The 18,652-nt window shown below is 52.4% G+C and overlaps 2 protein-coding genes across 10 annotated transcripts in view; one reads left to right on the top strand and one right to left on the bottom strand.

Moving 5' to 3' along the window:
* Hps4 (HPS4 biogenesis of lysosomal organelles complex 3 subunit 2) overlaps positions 1 to 18,634 on the bottom strand; it is a 36,269-nt gene extending 17,635 nt beyond the window's left edge. For 2 of the 9 annotated variants that reach the window (XM_076560409.1, XM_006984114.3), the window contains exons 1-4: positions 18,558 to 18,634; positions 16,589 to 17,092; positions 14,850 to 14,940; positions 10,889 to 11,032 (exon numbers count right to left, since the gene is read on the bottom strand). In XM_076560409.1, the coding sequence (XP_076416524.1) occupies positions 10,889 to 11,032; positions 14,850 to 14,940; positions 16,589 to 16,629 (276 nt within the window). In that variant the 5' untranslated portion in view covers positions 16,630 to 17,092; positions 18,558 to 18,634. Of the gene's footprint in view, positions 1 to 3,870; positions 3,904 to 3,936; positions 4,243 to 10,888; positions 11,033 to 14,849; positions 14,941 to 16,588; positions 17,093 to 17,998; positions 18,519 to 18,557 lie in introns of those variants that run through there. The other 7 variants (XM_042268047.2, XM_042268049.2, XM_076560407.1 and 4 more) reach the window with 7 other exon arrangements.
* On the top strand, positions 4,064 to 6,175 carry LOC102923220 (coiled-coil domain-containing protein 121-like). Its single transcript, XM_016002637.3, has one exon. It carries the CDS (start codon positions 4,064 to 4,066, stop codon positions 5,384 to 5,386), a length of 1,323 nt encoding a protein of 440 aa, XP_015858123.3. The 3' UTR covers positions 5,387 to 6,175.
* Positions 18,635 to 18,652: the final 18 nt, after the last annotated feature.

Here is an 18,652-nt window from a genome sequence, read left to right as displayed (position 1 = left end):
GGTGGTGGCACACACCTTTAACCCCAGTATTTGGGAAGCTCACATGCCATTAATCCCAGCACTAGGAAGGTTGAGACAGGAAGTGAAATGGCTGGGCAGAGAAAGGCAGATGAGGAGACAGGAACTAGAGAGCTTTCGAGTGGGGACTCGGGGACATTCAATCAGAGGATTCGTGGAGCTGGCGAGGTGAGAAGTGGCTGTGGCTTGTTTCCTCTGATCCGGATTTTTATTAAGACCATTAGGGTTTATGCGACAGTTTTGTTGATTTTTTTTTGAGCGCCCCTTTTGTTTCCTCAGCCTTCCCGTCTGCACACACGGTGGCCGTCGCCCTCTTTCTGCATTCTGAGGAGACACAAGAGGCACTAGAGGCTTCCTGGTTTTCCTTTCAGATCACCATGCCTGGGCGGCTGGCTGTGCAAGCAGCACCTGAGTTTAACACTCAGCACTCAAAGAGAAGGCAGCCATGATGGAGCATGGCAGAACTCCTAGCACTAGGGAGGTGGAGACGGGGAACCCGGGCTTCCAATCAGTGAGAGACCCTGCCTCAAATACATTGTGGAGAGCAACTGAGGAAGACACCCAACACTGACTTTCGGCCTGCACAGGCATGCACACGCCCACAGGAACATTTGCACACTTTATTTCACTCTTCCTTCTTATGCTTATCTAATGTCGTGAAGATTTTCACTATGATTCACGTGCAGGACCACGGGTGCTGAGGCCATGCCAACACCACAGCAGTCTGCAGCTGTTCCGCTGTTAGTGTTGTGGGCCTGTTGAAGCCTGTGCTTCCTCCTTAATGCACGTGTGTCGTGTGCAAAAGGCTGCTGCTGTCTGTTTCTCCTCCCTGCGCTTCAGGACGGACCCCTCAGGAGGACGGTCCCCTAAAACTCTAAGTGCTCTGCCCGCCAACAAACGCAGAGAAGCACTGTGACCAAGCCGGGCACTGCGACTCCCCAAAAGAGCAAGCACCTCCTCTGCTGAGCACAGACACTTAACTGGGAAAAATGCCTGGTGCAGATTAAGATTTCTGGTTAAACCGAAAAAACAAAACAACCACAATGGTCAGTGACCACACAGAGGATGCTAAGGAACAGGTGAGTCAGTCCACTCTGAAGGGGACGTCAGTAACCAGCGTGGATGAGAAGAGTCAGTAGCATGTATTGTAGAATAGTATTTGAAGGTATGTTACTTTGTTTATGTTGCATTTGTTTAACTCTGTGAAGCTGTGTGACCGTGTCTGTGTAAAACACCTAATAAAGAGCTGAACGGCCAATAGCCAGGAAGGAGAAAGGATAGGTGGGGCTGGCAGGCTGAGAGGATAAACAGAAGGAGAAATCTGGGAGGAGAGAGAAGAAAGAAGTATCCAGAGAAGGAGGAGGGCATCAGGAGCCAGCCACCCAGCTACACAGCAAGCCACAGAGTAAGATTTACAGAAGTAAGCGAATGGGAAAAGCTCAGAGGCAAAAGGTAGATGGGATAAATTAAGGAAAGCTGGTAAGAAACAAGCCAAGCTGAGGCCGGGCATTCATAATTAAGAATAAGCCTCCGTGAGTGATTTATTTGGGAGCTGGGGGGTGGGCCCCCCAAAAGAGCAGAAACAACAACAAGGATGGAGGAAAACTCAGCACATCAACCAGATTCTGAAAGAAGCCAGAGGGAAGGCTGGAGGCAAAAGGCAATGGCTCAGTGGAGACACAGGAAAGCTGCAGAAAGGGCCCTGACAGGGCAACCAAGAGTATTTCCTCGGGCCGGAGTGTCCAGCCCTGCTCTGCGGATAGGGTCCTTCCCAGGAGCAACAGAGGACACTGTGTGCAGGTGTGCCACTAGACTGGTGGCATCTTACTCCAACTAAGTCATAATATCCCAGTGGTTCAGGTTCAGGCAGACAGAAAGCCATGAAAGGCCAAGTGTGAGCAAAAAGGAAGACTTCCATCAATTTTTTCAGGGATACAGGATTCCTTCAGACATGCAATGTGTCAGGCCCTGGCTAGGAAGCAGGGATGAAGTGGTCCAGATGGCAAATGGGACCAGGACACACTGCTCCCTCCTATCAACAGGACAGGCAGACCTGTAGACGCCTGGGTTCTGGAAGAGAACTTTGCAAAATGGCTCTCCCTGTCTGAGTCTCACTGCGAAGCCAAATCATGCACAGTGACGGGCCGGCTTCCCTGTCCCATGAACAACACTGTTCTGTGGTGCAGGGCTGTGCTGGACATGGGACTACATGCTGGGCATGTGACATGGGTCTGTCCCTCGTTGATGCAGAAGATGCTGAGCAAAGGTGGTGAGGTCATCGGAAGCTGGTGTTGTTCTCCAGGCCCTGCTGAGCACAGCCCGCCTGTTCATGCGGGAAAAACAAACTGCTGCTTATGATCCCTCCATCCGCAGAGTTCTCCACTGTGTGCGGCAACAGTGAGGTGGGGTGCCTTATGCAGGAACCATGCTCAAGCCTGCTACCATGACCCTTATTAAGGGGGGATGCAAAGATCTGAGTGCAGGGCTAAGCCTTGCCACTGACACAGAGGATGGAGTGATGGTTAATGACGCAGAGTGAGGGTCAGAGGTCACAGAAGCCTGTGCTTACATCCATCACTGAAAGACAGCATCCCAGGTTCCTTCCTTCCTTCCTTCCTTCCTTCCTTCCTTCCTTCCTTCCTTCCTTCCTTCCTTCCTTCCTCCCTCCCTCCCTCCCTCCCTCCCTCCCTCCCTCCCTCCCTCCCTCCCTCCCTCCCTCCCTCCCTTCCTTCCTTCCTTCCAGGATCAGATCTTACTGTGTAGCCCTGAAACTAGCTCTATAGACCAGGCTGGCCACAAACTCACAGGGATCTGCCGGCCTCTGCCCCCACCTCCCAGTGCTGGGATTAAAGGTGCTTTAGTGACCTCCTCCTTGTCCTTCAGTCTCCTCCTCCTGTTCACTAGCCTTTCCCAGGCACCCAGTCTGTGTCTGCACACAGAGCAGCCACGCAGCTGTGCTGAGACCCAAAAGCCCGGGAGCAGGGTAGGATTTGAGGTCAGTGGTAGCACACAGAGGAGGGCATCAACCACACATGGCCTATCCCAGAAGCCCCTCCAAGACAGAGTGACACCTCTCCCTGCTCCCTGCAGCTCCCTTGGGCCTCCTTGCCAGGAGGCGGGAAACTTGTGCCACAAGCCAAGTGATTTCTTCCCCGGGGAAGTGCCTCAGCTGTCCCTCACGGCAGGGAGAGCGGACCAGTGCAATGGCCGTCCTGGGGGCCTCTGCTCTGCGCAGCTCCTCTGCCCCCGGGAGGTCTTTCTCCAGGTCCCTTCCCGGAGCCTTCATTGCACACTCCGGGCCTTCTCAGCTTCACCTTCCCTGTAACCGCGGTACCGAGGTGTCTGTACAGGGCACAGTTCTGGGCCGCTTCCCCTTCCTAGGTCACTGAGGTAGCTTGATGCGCAAGCCCCACCCGTCCACACCAGCCATGGCATCAGGAGGATTCTCGTGCTCCAGGGAACCCAGAGAGCAGGGCGGGAGTCCGAAGCCGGCGGAACAGAGCCAGGCTGCACCCAAACCACACTGCAAAGCGAAGCCAGGAGTCTGGAGCCCCCCGGCCCTTGGCACCTGCCCTTCCGCCCAGGACTCCTGCCCAGCCCGCACAGTGCAGGTCACCGGTGCAAGGGGCCTTCTTGGCGCCCGATAACGACATAACTGGTGTGCACGGCTGAGAAAGCCCAGGTGCTGCCCTCCGCAGGAGCCAAGCCGCTGTAGCTTTTCTTCCAACCTTGATGTACGCTACCCTAAGGCTCCAAGCCCAGCGTCTATCCGGGCTCCAGGTTCGCCCACACAAGCCCCGCCCCTCCCCAGCCCCGCCCAACAGGCAAATCCGCCGCTTAAGTGTTACTGACGAGGCCAACAGTCCACATTCTTCTCTGCCTGGGCTGACACTAGGGAGCCGTGGAAGTGGTGGTTACCAGTGACTGTTGAGCCAGGAGGATGGACAGAAGGGACGCCTGTAGCCAGGAGAAGGTGCTGAGCTTCTGAGCCTCGGGCAGCAGGATCTGGGAGGGGCAAAGCCCTGCACCCCAGAGGGGAGGGACTATGGGGTCCCACCGCCAGGGTCATACCGCCTGGGATACCAGGGGCAGAAGAACCACCGTTTTTCACCACAAGCAGGGAGGTGGGGCTGCTGACCCACCATCACTTCCTGCTAGGAAGGATGAGCGGTCTTTCACATACGAAGACATCTATTACAGGCCTTCCTTGACCAGGAAGAAGGCCATATACGACTTCCGGGTGAGGTGGCCGGAACTGATTTTCCAGGAGAAAAAGGAGGGACTTCCCCTACTTGGCCCGAGCTCCTCTGAGAAGCAGGCCCGTCAGGTCAGTGCCTCCTCATCGGTGGTCAGCATCAGCAACACAGACCTGGAGAGCATTCCCAGTGAGCTCCAGGACTCCAAAGGAGCGTTGGATGTGAGCCCTCAACACTCTCCTGCAGAACCTCATTATGTGACCATTCTCAACAACTATCTGAGGCCGGAGTTAATGACCCGGCTGGAGAGGAGGATGAAGAGGAAGACCATAGCGGCCCTGCAAGAGCTAGAAGATGAGATAGAAGCAGTTAAGAGCCGGCGGTCGGTACTGATAACGGACATCAAGGAAATGCAGACGGAAATAGCATTGGAAGAAACAGAAAGCAAACCCTTCCTGGAGTACCTGAAACAGAGGGAGGGGGAGAGCCAGAGGAAATACGACTCCCTGTGGAAAGATTACAGCCGTCAGTGTCAGGAGATCGAGGAATGGAGGCAAGAGCTGGTCTCTGACTTAACCTCCCGCACCGCTGACCTCCAGAAGGAGCTGATGGGGAGCAGTAAGATGGAGGTCTGCTTCAGGAAGAAGTTGAAGAACCTGAGGCCTGTAGCACAAATAAAGCAGAGCCAGGACCGAAAGATCGAGGCCTTAGAGCAGGAGAAAGGCAGCATCGTGTCTGATATCCGCTTCATGGACCAAGAGGCACACTTCCAGTTCCTGAAGGAAAAGGCCGACCTGGAGAAGCAAGTGGAGGAGCTGAACCTGCTGGACTCAGGAAAGGACATCACCAGGGAGCTGAAGAGGAAGACCAAGGCCTTGGAGGCTAAGGTCCAACAAGCTCACATAGCCTTCTGCAAGGGTGTCATTGCTGAGAACAAGCAGCTGCGCACAGAGCTCCAGCAGCTGGATCAGGAATTCTGCAAGCTGGAAGCCAGAAGGGAGAAGCTGGAGCAGCGGAAAAAACAATGGAAAGAGCAGCAGTGGTACCTGGAGGCCCTGGCCCGGGGGAGGCAGCGCCTGTTAGGGAGCACCACCACCCCCAAACCACAGGCCACCCCACACCCAACCCAGGGCCGTCTACGGGGTGCCAGGCCGAGAGCCACTCCTAAGTAATGGCTGCCGTGTCCCAGGAAGGAGACTGGAGCTGAAATTGGGAGTCGCACACCAGACTTGAAGATGTCATCAGGATAATGCATGGGGGGCAGACACACCAAGGGGATGGAGGCTGAGCTCCTCAGAGAGGCAGAAGGGTCCTGGCCTGGCCTGTCTCTCGGGCTTGGGCCCCTCACAGCAGCCTGAAGGGCTCTCCTAACCAAAAGCTTCCCAGCATACGGGAAACTTGGTTCTTTAGACTCCACACTCTCCATGACAACAAGTTCCCTGTGGTAGTGTAGACTTTGGTGCTCAATTCCTGCTCTAGTGTGGACTTCGTGACAACAGGGTGCATTTGTAATCAGCACCTTCCGTACAGTCACCCCATCTCACAGTAGTGGGATTGGTGTCCCAGGTGGGTGCAGGGTGTTCTCTGGGGGAAATGGGTTCTTCGCACTTGTGCGTGGCTGAGGCTGGATTGGTCTGCAGGGCTGTGGGTTGTGATGTGGCCTGTGGCCCCGGGTTTGGGTCCTGTGATCCTGTGTGACAAAATATAGACAGCTCTCTGAGTCCTGGGTGTTGCTGCTGCAGACAAAAAGCCTCAGCATTACACTGTAGATTTTTAACTTTTACTTAGCTACAAAATGAACTCATTTAAAACTGTGCTGCAAATGAAAATGAATGTACCTTTGGCTTACAGATTTAGCTTGCATGTAAAATGTTTTGTTCTTAAACAATGTTACTGAAAAATAAAAGCCTGGCTGTGATCGTTCACAATAAAAGTCTGTTTATCATTACCCAAAACAAAAGCCTACTTGTGATTGTTCAAAAGAAAAGATGAAGGTGAGAGATCGTGGTGTGAAGGAAGGTGGATGATGGGAGGGTGACAGGGAAAGACTGAACGTCCAAGTTCATATTGCTGTCCATCTCGTTGGGCACAGAACATCTGCAGGGTTTAAGATGGAGTGGCCCCGTGGCCAGGAGGTCCAGCAGGTGGCCATGTCCTAGTATTTGAAGCTGATGGGCAGCCACCCCTCGGCCATCTCCATCCGATTCCCTGTGCAGCATTTACTGCTCCGTGTGTCCTGCGTGGCCCCATGTCAGTGTTTGCAGCGGTCAGAACGAACCAGCAAAGAACTACAAGTTTGCTGGCAGGTCATGTGATACCCCAGTACCTCACCTAGTCTCAGCACCTCAAAGACTTAGTGCTCTGATTGGTCAATAAATAAAACACTGATTGGCCAGTGGCCAGGCAGGAAGTATAGGCGGGACTAACAGAGAGGAGAAAAGAAAGAACAGGAAGGCAGAAGGAGTCACTGCCAGCCGCCGCCATGACAAGAAGCATGTGAAGACACCGGTAAGCCACGAGCCATGTGGCAAGGTATTGATTTATGGAAATGGATTAATTTAAGCTATAAGAACAGTTAGCAAGAAGCCTGCCACGACCATACAGTTTATAAGCAATATAAGTCTCTGTGTTTACTTGGTTGGGTCTGAGCGGCTGTGGGACTGGCGGGTGACAAAGATTTGTCCTGACTGTGGGCCAGGCAGGAAAACTCTAGCTACAGACTTAGGCCAGTCTGGTGGCTTTAGGGAAGATTTCAATCAGTCCTCATCATGTCCTCCAGTTTCCTCAGCAACACCCTAAGCCAGCCTATCCTAAAGCAGCTCTCCGTCTGCCTTGCATATGTCTAAGGGTGTAGGTCCTGGATTCCTGTCTCCTGTTTCTAAGTAGTCAGGGTCCCCAGAGTCCTCAGCTGCTGGATCACAGACCTGCTGCTTTCTTGGCACAGTACATGTGGTCGGTGACCTGTAGGAAAACGCCGGCGAAGTAGGCTGCCTGCCAGTGGGGACAGTGAGCCTGATCCTTGCACCACAGCACAGCTTTTATTCGGGACCTGCTGGGTGAGGCTTGAGTGAACAGGTGGATGGTGAGCAGGCCTGCCTGGCGCTGCTTCACAGATCTGTGGCTAACCGGGTCCTGGCAGTGTGCGGCCTCGTTTATTCCATCCTTCACCTTATAATCTACATGTAGGAGCCAAGTCTTCCAGCTGGCATTGCGTTTCAACCCCACCACGGCTCTTAGACACGAGGCACGGTGTGCTGCTCGGCTCCGCAGAATTCATGGCAGAAACAGAGGACACCGTCTCCCACTGCACAAAGCCGGTGTTTCCCTGACCTAAAGCAGACGAGGACACAAGGGAAGAACACAGAGTCCAATCTCCCTCGTCAGACAGACATGACAACCTTCAAGTCTGAAGAACTAAGGTCAAGAGCACAGTGAAAGCCAGCCATAGTGGCACATGCCTTTAGTTCCAGCACTTGGGAGCCAGAGGCAGACAGAACTTTGTGAGTTTGAGGCCACCCTGGTCTACAGAATGAATTCCAGGACAGCCAGGGCTGTTACACTGAGAAACCCTGTCTTGAAAAATTAAGACAGATGATAGATAGATAGATAGATAGATAGATAGATAGATAGATAGATAGATAGACAGACAGCTCCTTAGCTAGCTCAGGGAGACGGAGGGTCTTTAAAGCTCATGCCAGATAACCTGCAGTGTGAAATGGACATGAAATAATCCACAGTCAATACAACCCAATAAAAATTCAAACAACGTTCCTCAAAGAACTCAGAAAAATAATCCTCAAATTTACATGGAAAAGAAAACCAAACCAAACCAAACAAACCAGGCTCCTGAGGAGAAGCAGTGCTGGAACTGACACAGTACTCAATGTCCAATTGCACCACAGAGCCACAGTCACAGAACCAGCACAGCCCCGCCACAAAAGCCAACCTGGAGGTTAGACAAAGAGGACAGAGGGGCCAGCAACAAACGAGCAAAACCTCAGCCATCTACGGTTTCACAAAGCTCTCAAAGAAGGCAGCATCCTCCACAAAGAATACATCTGGACCGGTGAGGTGGCTCAGTGGGTAAAGCCTGCTGCGCGAGGCCTGGAGACAAGAGTTCCCGCCCAGAGATCTGCATGGTGGGAGGAGAGAACCAACTCCAGCAGACTGTTGTCCTCTTACCTACAACACAGCCATCACAGCATGCATGCCGCAGTGTGGACACACACACACACACACTATGAATGAATGAACAGCAATAGGAGTTGGTAAGATATGATGCCAGATGTGGTATTATGTGCCAATCATCTAATCACTTGGGAGGGGGAAGCAGAAGATCAGGGTGATATACAACACACAACGTACATCCATCATACTGAAACCGTGGTACCTGCAGAGTGAATGGAAATCAGTGTAGCAGCAACATAATGGCTTTGGGGAGCCTACTCCTCATACTGGGTGGCCTTGCCCAGCCTTAATACAAGGGGAGGAGCTCAGTCCCACTGCAGCTTGATATGCCATGCTTTGTCATACCCATGGGAGGCCTGCCCCTTTCTGAACAGAAACAAAGGAGGGGTGGATTGAGGGGCAGGGGCAGGGGGACTGGGAGGAGAGGAAGGAAGGGAAACTGCCGTCAGGATGTAAAATAAATAAATACATTTAATAAAAAAAAATGGGAAAGAGAAATACTACATGTGTCCTATAGAGAACTTAGATATATTTTTCTATTTTGGGGAAGTAGGGGTCGGAGCACAACTTGTAAGAGTAGATTCTCTACTTCTACTACACACATCTTGAGGAAGCCAGAAGAGGGTGTCAGATCCCCCAGAACTGGAGTCAGATAGTTGTAATAGCCATGGAATCAGAAAGGGGACTACGGAGATCATTAGGAGGTAAGAGGAAATTTTTTTTCCCCTTTGGACAGGGTCTCACTGTGTAGCTCTGACTGTGCTGGAACTCACTGTGTAGACCTGGCTGTGATGGAACTCACAGACATCTGCCTGCCTCTGCCTCCTGAATCCTGTGAGTAAAGGTGTGCACCACCACACTTGGCCAAGAAGACCCCTTAGGGAGGCTGGAAATTGAGGTGACGATGGAACACAGGACACAAAACAGGAGCAGAGAACCAGTGACGTGACATCTGTGCATGAAGACACCGTAATGTATCCTGCGGCTGCTGCTGCGTGTGCCGACACGGGAGATTAACTCAAAAGCCGACCCCACTGCAGCAAGGCCGACCTCCACAGACAACAAGCTCTTCTGTCTCCCAGCGATTCCTGCTCATTCCAGGTCCTTGCTCAGCTCAAGGGCACCCCAGATCCACGTGACTCCCCAGACCCGCTCTGTGAGCTGCCCCCGTGCTGGCCTCCCCTCTGCCGCGTGCCGAGGCCGCGCTATGACACTGCAGGGATGGAGCGCAGGAGGCGACAGCCACTGCAGTTCTAAGTCAGGGATGCTGAGGCTGGCGCCTGCTTCTCTGGAAGATGATGCTCAGCTGGAATGTGAGCCTGCCAGTGCTAGGTGCCTTAGAACCAAGGGGAGGGAAGGAAGTCACTAGAAATGTGACATCAGCCGGGCGGTGGTGGCGCACGCCTTTAATCCCAGCACTCGGGAGGCAGAGCCAGGTGGATCTCTGTGAGTTCGAGGCCAGCCTGGGCTGCCAAGTGAGTTCCAGGAAAGGCGCAAAGCTACACAGAGAAACCCTGTCTTGAAAAACAAAAAACAAAAAAAAAACAAAAAAGAAAGAAAGAAATGTGACATCATCATGGAACCTGGACAGAGAGAAGCCCAGGCTGTCCTGTGATATGAAGTGGGACCCCCACCCCCACCCCACCCCAGGACCGGTCTCTGCACTCAGGACTCCCGGTCACACCCACAAACTAACTGCAATAAAGATGCAATAGCATCCCAGCCAGAGCCACTGGGAAAGGGACTGACTTCGGGAGAGACACTGTCCATCCCAACTCACACAAAACTACAGAAACACAGCATGTCGGACTTGCTGAGTCTTCCATGAGCCCCAGACCCATGCTCACAGTCACCTGACTTATAACAAAGGTGCTTAGGGAACTCATCAGCGGCACAGGCACGCTGGATAACCAGATGGGAAAAAAATTACCCTTGGCCTCCACTCACACCGCCCACTAACAGAAATCCGGGTGAGATTAGAAACAGAAAGCGAGAAACAAAAACAATCAAACCTTTTTTAAAAATCGGAGACCAACATAGCAGGCAACAGTTTCTCGGGCTGCAGAAGGCAGCAGAAGGAAACACTGACTAGACACCATCAAAACGGAGAACAGCAGCTCACCAAGGAAAAGCAATAGGCATGCTGCAAACCGGTCTCCATACACGTATACACGGTACACATACACATGCACACATACAAGCACATATACATGCACACACCAGTCATGTGCAAATATAAATAAGTAAAAATCACATGAAGAAATCTGCCACATCCAGAGCAGGGCATATCCAATGTGTTTTGGAGGGGGCTGTGGTGTCGCTCAGGGGCAGAGCACGAGCTTGACACCGTGAGGTCCTGGCAGGGTCTCCCCTCCACCACGGCAGTGTTCAGAGCACCGAGGCCTGAGGAGCAGCTGCAGTCACGGGGAGCACAGCTGCCGTCACGACACTGCGGCCCCAGCCCCGGGTCTTCAGACTTAACTCACCCACAGGTGCTCGCCATCCACCCTGACAGCAAACTTGAGCTTCCGCAGCCGGATGAGCGTGGGCGGGGCACCAGAAAGGTCCCACAGGCAGCGCACTACTCCAGCAAGCTGGCCACAGAGCAGTTCCTGTTGGTCCAAAAGGGTCTGTGGGAGAAGCAGACAACGTTTGACCTGACTGCTCTTTGCATACCAGCATCTGCTCCCCATTTTCCCAGGCCGAAGATAGTTCTTATATTTTTTAATGTTTTGTGATGACTATTGTATGCGTTTCTGTGTGCTCACGTGGGAGGTGGGCACCTGCACCATAGCGCCTGTGTGGAGATCAGAGGACCATTCTGGAAGCCAATTTTCTCTTCTGTTGTGGGTTCCAGAGATTTACTTCAGGCTTGTGCTTTGCCTTGCTGAGCTGTCCGGCTAGCTGACTGTGTATGCTTTGGTTGTGCTGCTGTTGTTAAGGCAGTGTCTTATTGTGCAGCCCTGACTGTGCTGGAACTCACCCCATGTAGACCTAGATCCGCCTGCCTCTGCCTCCCCAGTGCTAGGATTAAACGTGTGCACCAACACCACCCAGCCAGTTTTTATATTTTTAATCATCATAAAAAACAGCCACAGCTGGGCTTGGTGGTCCATGCCTGTAACCCCGCTGACACAAAAGAATCCAAAGTTCAAGGGCAGGGGCCGGAGAGACGGCTGATCAGTTTAGAGCACTTGCTGCTCCTCCAAGAACTGGAGTTCCAGTCCCAGTGTGTTGTAGAATATTATTTTAAGGTGTGTTACTTTATGTTGCATTTGTTTGACTGTGTGAAGCTGTGTTACTGTGCCTGTCTAGAACACCTGATGGTCTTATAAAGAGATGAACGGCCAATAACGAGGCAGGACAGAGGATAGGCGGGGCTGGTGGGCAGAGAGAATACACAGAAGGAGAGACCTGGGAGAAAATGAAGACAGAGCAAGAGAGGAAGGAGAGGAGGATGTCAGGGGCCAACCACCCAGCCAGCTATGGAGTAAGAGTGAAAGTAAGATGCAGGAATACACAGAAGTAAGAAACAGAAATAGGAAAAGGAAAAAGCCCCGAGGCAAAAGGTAGATGGGATAATTTAAGAAAAGCTGGCAAGAAAAAAAGCCAAACTAAGGCCAGGCATTTATAATGAAGAATAAGCCCCCATGTGTGATTTATTTAGGAGCTGGATGGCAGGTCCCCCAAAAGAGCAAAAACAACCAACTACACCAGTATCCACATGGTGGCTCACAACCATCTGCAACCATCAAGTCCCAGGGGATGTGACACCCTCTTCTGCCCTCCATGGGCACCAGACACATACATATATGACAAAACACTCATATGCATAAAATAAATGTAAAAAAAAAAAAAAGAGTTAAGAGCAGCCTGGGTCATAGGGCAAGACACTAGCTCCAACCCTCTTCCCACCACACAAGAAGGGGAGTGAATGGTGGAACCCTGGTGACTCTTGAGTCCAGCCTTCATGGAGTCATGAATGGCTGCTGGGGTAGAGAAGCCCACAGTGAACACAGGCAGCAAATCGGGGCTTCACCACATGGGTGGCCGCACACTTTCCCTGAACCATGTCACAAGCACACAGGACAGAGTGTAACAGGAAGTGCACCTGCCACCATGATGACATCCTGCCTCACAGAAGGGACCGTGAACCTCACCAGGGATCTAGAGCTTGCGGCAAACGGAAAGTGAAAGGAAATCAGTGGACAGACTGTAGTGGGTAGCCATTCCAGCTTTGATCTGGAAGTTCCAACTCCCATTGAGGCTTCAGTAACTGTCACGCTTACAAGGCAGGGCTGAGAGAGGACCCTGAAGACCCGAGATCTGGATACACCGGCTCTCTTGGTTCCTGTATCCTGGTTACTGGAGGTAGACCAAGCAGAGCTCTCCAGAGAACACCACCAGACTGAGCTACACCTTTCCCAGACCCTGCAACCTACCTATCCCTTCATTTGTAAGTTACTCCACTAAATAAACCTCCCTTTTAACTACGTGGAGTGGCCTTAATAATTTTACCAATATTTGGCGCCCAACGTGGGGCAAATTCCAAAGGCCTGGGTGGCTTCCACCCTCAGCCTCCTCCCTGGCTGGCAGGTACCTAAACCCGCCTGCAAAGTTCCATACAAACAGGGAACGCCTACACGGTTCCATTCCCAAAAAAGGGAGCAGCTAGTCCGGTCTCAGTTCCCTAGCTTAGCCCCCAGACCAGCGAAAAACCGCTGTGAGTGAGGCATTCCCCCTCCTCCATGAGTGCCGGCTCCCTGCCATCTTGGCTCCTGCCTTCAGCTGCCGCCAGCCAAGGTCACCAGCAGGCCCTGCTTTGGAGCTATACCAACGCCTCCTCCTGGCTGAAAAGTGCTACTATACCCCCCAAAACCACAGAAAGGTAAGCTAGGCAAACAAGCAAATAAAAGTACTTGATAATTTTATATTTTAAAACTGACTAACAAATTTTGAGTAATTCTTGTAATATGGCTGACAATATTACCTCACAAGAATTTAAAAACCTTTTTGCCTGTATGATGAATGACATTTTCCTGGAAATATACGACCTCCCTAAGGCATATCTGGCCTGTACCATCTTGGCATTCATCGTAATAATTCACACAGTGTTCAAAGACTGGTTTAATAATAAGAACAAAGATGAGTCATTATTGGGACTGATACAGGCTTTAAAAGATAGCAATGAAGGCTTACAGAAAAAGATTCTCTCTCTGGCATCTGCTAACCAGGATTTACAGGCTTTCAAAGATAATTTCACCAATAACAGATGTCACTTGATGTCATCACAAGGAGGTGATCATCCCAACCCACAACATGGCATTTTACAGGCAGCTCAGTAATCTGAGGGAAGGAGGAGAATACAGCATGACAGGCGTGTGAGGACTGATATTAAAAATGGAACTTAGCGAGCCGGGCGGTGGTGGCACACGCCTTTAATCCCAGCACTCAGGAGGCAGAGGCAGGTGGATCTCTGTGAGTTCGAGGCCAGCCTGGTCTACAGAGTGAGTTCCAGGACAGGCTCCAAAGCTACAGGGAAACCCTGTCTCAAAACAACAACAACAACAACAACAACAACAACAAAATGGAACTTAGCACAGACTAAGCAAGCAGGCTGTAGGTGTTGTTAGGGTCCTGGCAAGGGGGATGGGGGAGGGGAGGAAAAGGGAGGCAGGCAGGGCTGGTCGCCAGAGCGACACCAAAGAAACGGCAACAATTAGAGTCTAGCTGCAGCACCTGAGGATACCAAAGCTCTGCCACTCATGGTCACTTCGGGTGTGATCACGACACAACGCGCGTTTCCTTTAGACGCGAGACTTGACACCCATGGGTAAGATGACGCAATGTCTGGAACCTGCGTTCCATGTCTCCAGGGAAGGCAGTAAGAGAGATATGAGGGCCCATAAAGTCTGCAGTGCTCACAATGCTGGCACTAGGGTGGCGTGTCAGAGTCTGTAACGCCCTCTTCTGTGTGAATAAGAGCTGACCAAAGACTTGAGAACAGGAGACGGACAAACAGCTCCTACTGTTACAGCTGGGAAGGGAGGAGGACCGAACAGCTTGAGAACTGAGGTAGAGACAAGTGTGCTGCCATTGGCATGGCCTGTCAGCCCAGTGCCTCCGCAGGCCGAGAACTCGGTGAGAACCTGCCTCAAAACTCAAACGGTAAATAAATAAAAAGAGGGCTGGGGAGAGGGCGGAGCATGCACTCGGCCCTGAGTTTCATCCCCAACATGTTTTAAAAGAGGCCATGTGCTGCTGGGCAGTGGTGGCACGAGCCTTTAATTCCAGCGCTCGGGAGGGAGAGGCAGGCAGATCTCTGTGAGTTCGAGACCAGCCTGGTCTACAGAGTGAGTTCCAGGACAGGCTACAAAGCTACACAGAGAAACCCTGTCTCAACAAAACAAAACAAAACAGGCCATGTGTATCGACGGCCCTGCTTACCTGGGAGGGGTAGAAGTAGAGGATGCCAGCTCTGGTGGGGTCTCCTTCTCCCTTCACTTTGGAACCATCATACAGAAAAAAGTAGTTCCACCTGGTAAGAGAACAGAACGGAGCCATGGGTCCCCGCTGGTGACAGTGACAAGTTCAGGACACTTCCTCTTTTGTCTCTGGCTCTGGGAGGGCTTGATGCTCAGCTGCCAGGAAGAGTCCAGCAGCCACAAGCAGATAAACCCACCGCAAGTGCGGCACAGGCAGGCTAAAGATACGCCTGTGCCCAGGCGTCAGCCCATCTGCCAGAGGAGGCAGCCAGCGTTCCTGCAGGGAACCAGCTCACCCCCTGCCAGCGCTGCAGAAACCCCTAGCTGTACGAGCACACGGCCTGCCATGCTCTCTGGCTGTCTCAGACTGAGGTATCTCCACTGTCCTTCTCCTAAGCATGCTGGTGGGAAGGAGGAGCCCTTTCCTGAGAACTCACGGACTCATTGAACAGAAGTCTATGGAGGGCCTGCGGCAGATATGCTCACCTATCACAAGACGACAGTAGCCTTTGAAAGCGGACAGAAAAACACCAGACTCCTCTGACCCTCAAAACCTTGCCAGCAGTTCAATCTTGCTTCCTCCCCACCCTTCCAGACTCCTCGGTGTAAAGGGGTCTTCCTTCAGAGTTTCTAGTACCTTCTGCACTTTTTCTAAAGACATTCAACCAACCCAGACAGGTCTCACTCTGTAGCCCAGGCTGACCTTAAACTCCACGGCCTCCTCCCTTTGACTCCCTCCCAAGTTCTGGGACTACAGCCCCAGCCAGGACGTCTGGATTTGGAGACTCTTGCCCTGAGGTAGACATCACCTGACTGCACAAGGTGAACCAGGCAGAAACTGGGCTTCAGTTTTAGTTCTTAGACTCAGAAAGCACACCAACCAGGCCGGAGCAGCCCACGAAGGGGACATAAGACTGTCCCTGGAGCTTTCTCACAGGACTCAAGGCCCTCCCCTGAACCTCCCACTCCACCTTCCTCATGACAGACACCTGACCCAGAACCATCCACGTTCTCAAGCTCCAGGACTCAACGTGCAACTGGCCAGACACAGGCTTGACGGTGCCCAAGCGCATTTGTGAACTTTCAAAGCCCGCTGTGGACCACCCATCCCCCATCTCCCCACCCTCTGGAATCAGCCCTGCTCCTCTAGGTACACTGTACCGTAGGCATCCTTTGGAACGGCTCCACACGTATTGCTAAGTCTGCTGAGTCTCGTTCAGCCACACCTAACAACGGTCACCTCAGGAGCATTTGCCAAACCAGGTCAGGAAAAAGGACGAAGCTACAGAGGGAACCGAGCTGCAGGCAGATGTTGCGCAAGAGTCTCAGGAGCCAGCCTGGCCAAACCTCAACTGCAACCATCCTGCCTCTCCACAGCCACAGCCACACCCAGGTGTCGGTGAAGACTGGCTGCACATCGCCATCATCTGCCTACAATGCCTGAGGTGGAGTTTGCGAGGTAGTCTGGGTTCTGCTTATTTTTGCTGTACTAGGGATTGAACCCAGGGCTTCTCAAATTCTAGGAGAACACTCTACCACTGGGCTATATCCCCAGCCCAAAACTTGCAACATTTCTCTGGAGAGAAATGGCTTCCACTTTTAATGAGGTTGTTCCTAGGAGAACAGCAAGACTAGCTGGCCCAAGCTTCCAGTTCACTCAAATGATCATAGAAGCAGCTTCAGGCAGGCCTTGACACTCACCATGAGGCTGACTTTGTCTCTGGGGGAGTGGCGGTGGCCATTTAATCTCCAGCTGGCCTCATCCTCTTCATCTGGTATTCCTCCTAGAAGCACTTTTCTGTCCCCAGCTGGTGTCCCCAGTCCACTGATTCCAGGTGTGGTCAAGTCCGGTGGTTTCTGTCACTTGCTTATCTTTCATTCAAAATGAAAATGTAACTTCCCTTCGGGGCAGGTTCATTTCCAGAAATCCCTCTGCATCTCTGAGAAGTTCAGGAGGAAACAGGCTGAAGATGAACTAAATCCACTCAACAAGTCAGGTCTGTAGTCTGGCTTCAGGAGCCTCCATGTGGCTGTCTGCACTGGGGCCTCTTCCAACTCCTTTCAGGGAGGTCCACGGGAGACAGAAGCACAGCCGATGGGCAGAGGCAGCTGCGGATAGGATCCAACTTTAGAATAGTTCAAAGCCATCCAGTGGGTCCCTTCGAATGCTCTGAAGTTTCCAGTTCACACTCCAGTGTCTCAGCTCTGAGTAAACACAAAGAGTCAATTCTTTCAGAAACCCATGAGCATGCATGTGACCCACAAGGTTCAATGAATGGTTGATTTCAAAACAGCTTTCAAAACTATGTTTCAAAATAAAAAGATTGGGTAGCAGAAACGTCAAAGCCCCTTCATTTTTTTTCAGCAGAAAACATTGTCAGCCTTGCTGAAGGGAAATGAAATAACAAGTGTGAGCGTTCTGGGTGTTAAGAAGCGACTCAGGCCAGGCCCTGGCGGCACACGCCTTTAATCCCAGCACTCGGAAGGCAGAGCCAGGCGGATCTCTGTGAGTTCGAGGCCAGTCTGGTCTCCAAAGTGAGTTCCAGGAAAGGTGCAAAGCTTTCAAAAAAAAAAGCTGTCTCAAAAAAAGAAGAAGAAGAAGAAGAAGAAGAAGAAGAAGAAGAAGAAGAAGAAGAAGAAGAAGAAGAAGAAGAAGAAGAAGAAGAAGAAGAAGAAGAAGAAGCCGCCACACAGATCAATCAAACGGTTGCTGGGGTGACAGTGGACCGGTACTCGAAAGCCTAATCTGAATGTGAGCAGCTTTTCAGGGTGCAAGAAGGAAACTTTCAGAGTGCTCTTCATTTCAAGCTCCCACCGGGAGAAGACCACTCGGTGTATCACAGAACACCCAGTCAGAAGGGAGCCGGGCCTCATTTACTCCCTGGTTCCTCCGAGGGAACAGAAACGGGTGGTTCAAGGTGTTACAATGACTATCCGTGACAGTAGTCTTGCACTGCCCGGATAACACTAGGAGGAAACACGAAAATGGTTTAATCCCTCCACTTGACAACCCTTCAGGAATTTTCATCTATAACCCTATCCCCACGTCTCTGGTTAATTCCCTCAGGGGCACGGTCTCCAAAGCTGTGGAAGCACAGACAGTTGTGTTACCGTCTTAGGGAAGGGGTCAGGCCTTTAATCCCAGTACCCGGCAGGTAAAGGGAGGCAGACTGTTGAGTTAGCTCCAGGCCAGCCACGGCTACGGAGTAAGACCGTCTTAAAAGCCAGCAAAGTCCCCGAGGAAGAAGGAAGTGCCTTGACGGAGATCCCCTACACACCTGAGAAGGCCTTAAAGACCTGTCATCTCAGTTACAGACACCTCGCTCTAGAGAGCGCGCAGGGCGTCTGGGCAGGGGCATCCCGCGTCCTGGAACCCACTCCTCCCATTCCCAAAGGCCTGGTTCTCAAAGGTCCGGAGGAGGCCAGCGATCATCTGGTGGGCAGGGACCTGAGAAGGCCCTGGCAGCCTGGGAGGTGACCGCCTGGGGGATGATCCGGGGACGGAGGCGTGGGAAGTGGCCTCGATGGGTCCGGAGCAGGGCTGAGGGCCGTGGGAGCCGGGAAGCCGCGGCCCTCCCCGCCCGGGTCGCACGCCCTCCCGCCCGCCCGCCCGCCCTCCCACCCGCCGGGAGCCCGGGCCCCGTTCGGCCTGCGCGACAGCACCCGGTACCTGCGCCCAGCAGCCCCGCGATCACGCGCGGCCCCACCTCCCGCCTCTATGGGGCCCGGCGATGACGCGCGAGTGCGACGCGGGCTGGTGACGCC

Source organism: Peromyscus maniculatus, chromosome 23, assembly GCF_049852395.1.
Source record: "Peromyscus maniculatus bairdii isolate BWxNUB_F1_BW_parent chromosome 23, HU_Pman_BW_mat_3.1, whole genome shotgun sequence".
Classification (NCBI taxonomy): domain Eukaryota; kingdom Metazoa; phylum Chordata; class Mammalia; order Rodentia; family Cricetidae; genus Peromyscus; species Peromyscus maniculatus.
Note: the sequence above shows the minus strand (reverse complement) of the source record. Positions and strands in the feature narration are given on the sequence as shown.

Coding starts and splice junctions, on each gene's coding strand:
- LOC102923220 (XM_016002637.3), top strand. CDS start 4,064: ATGGGGTCCCACCGCCAGGGTCATACCGCCTGGGATACCAGGGGCAGA.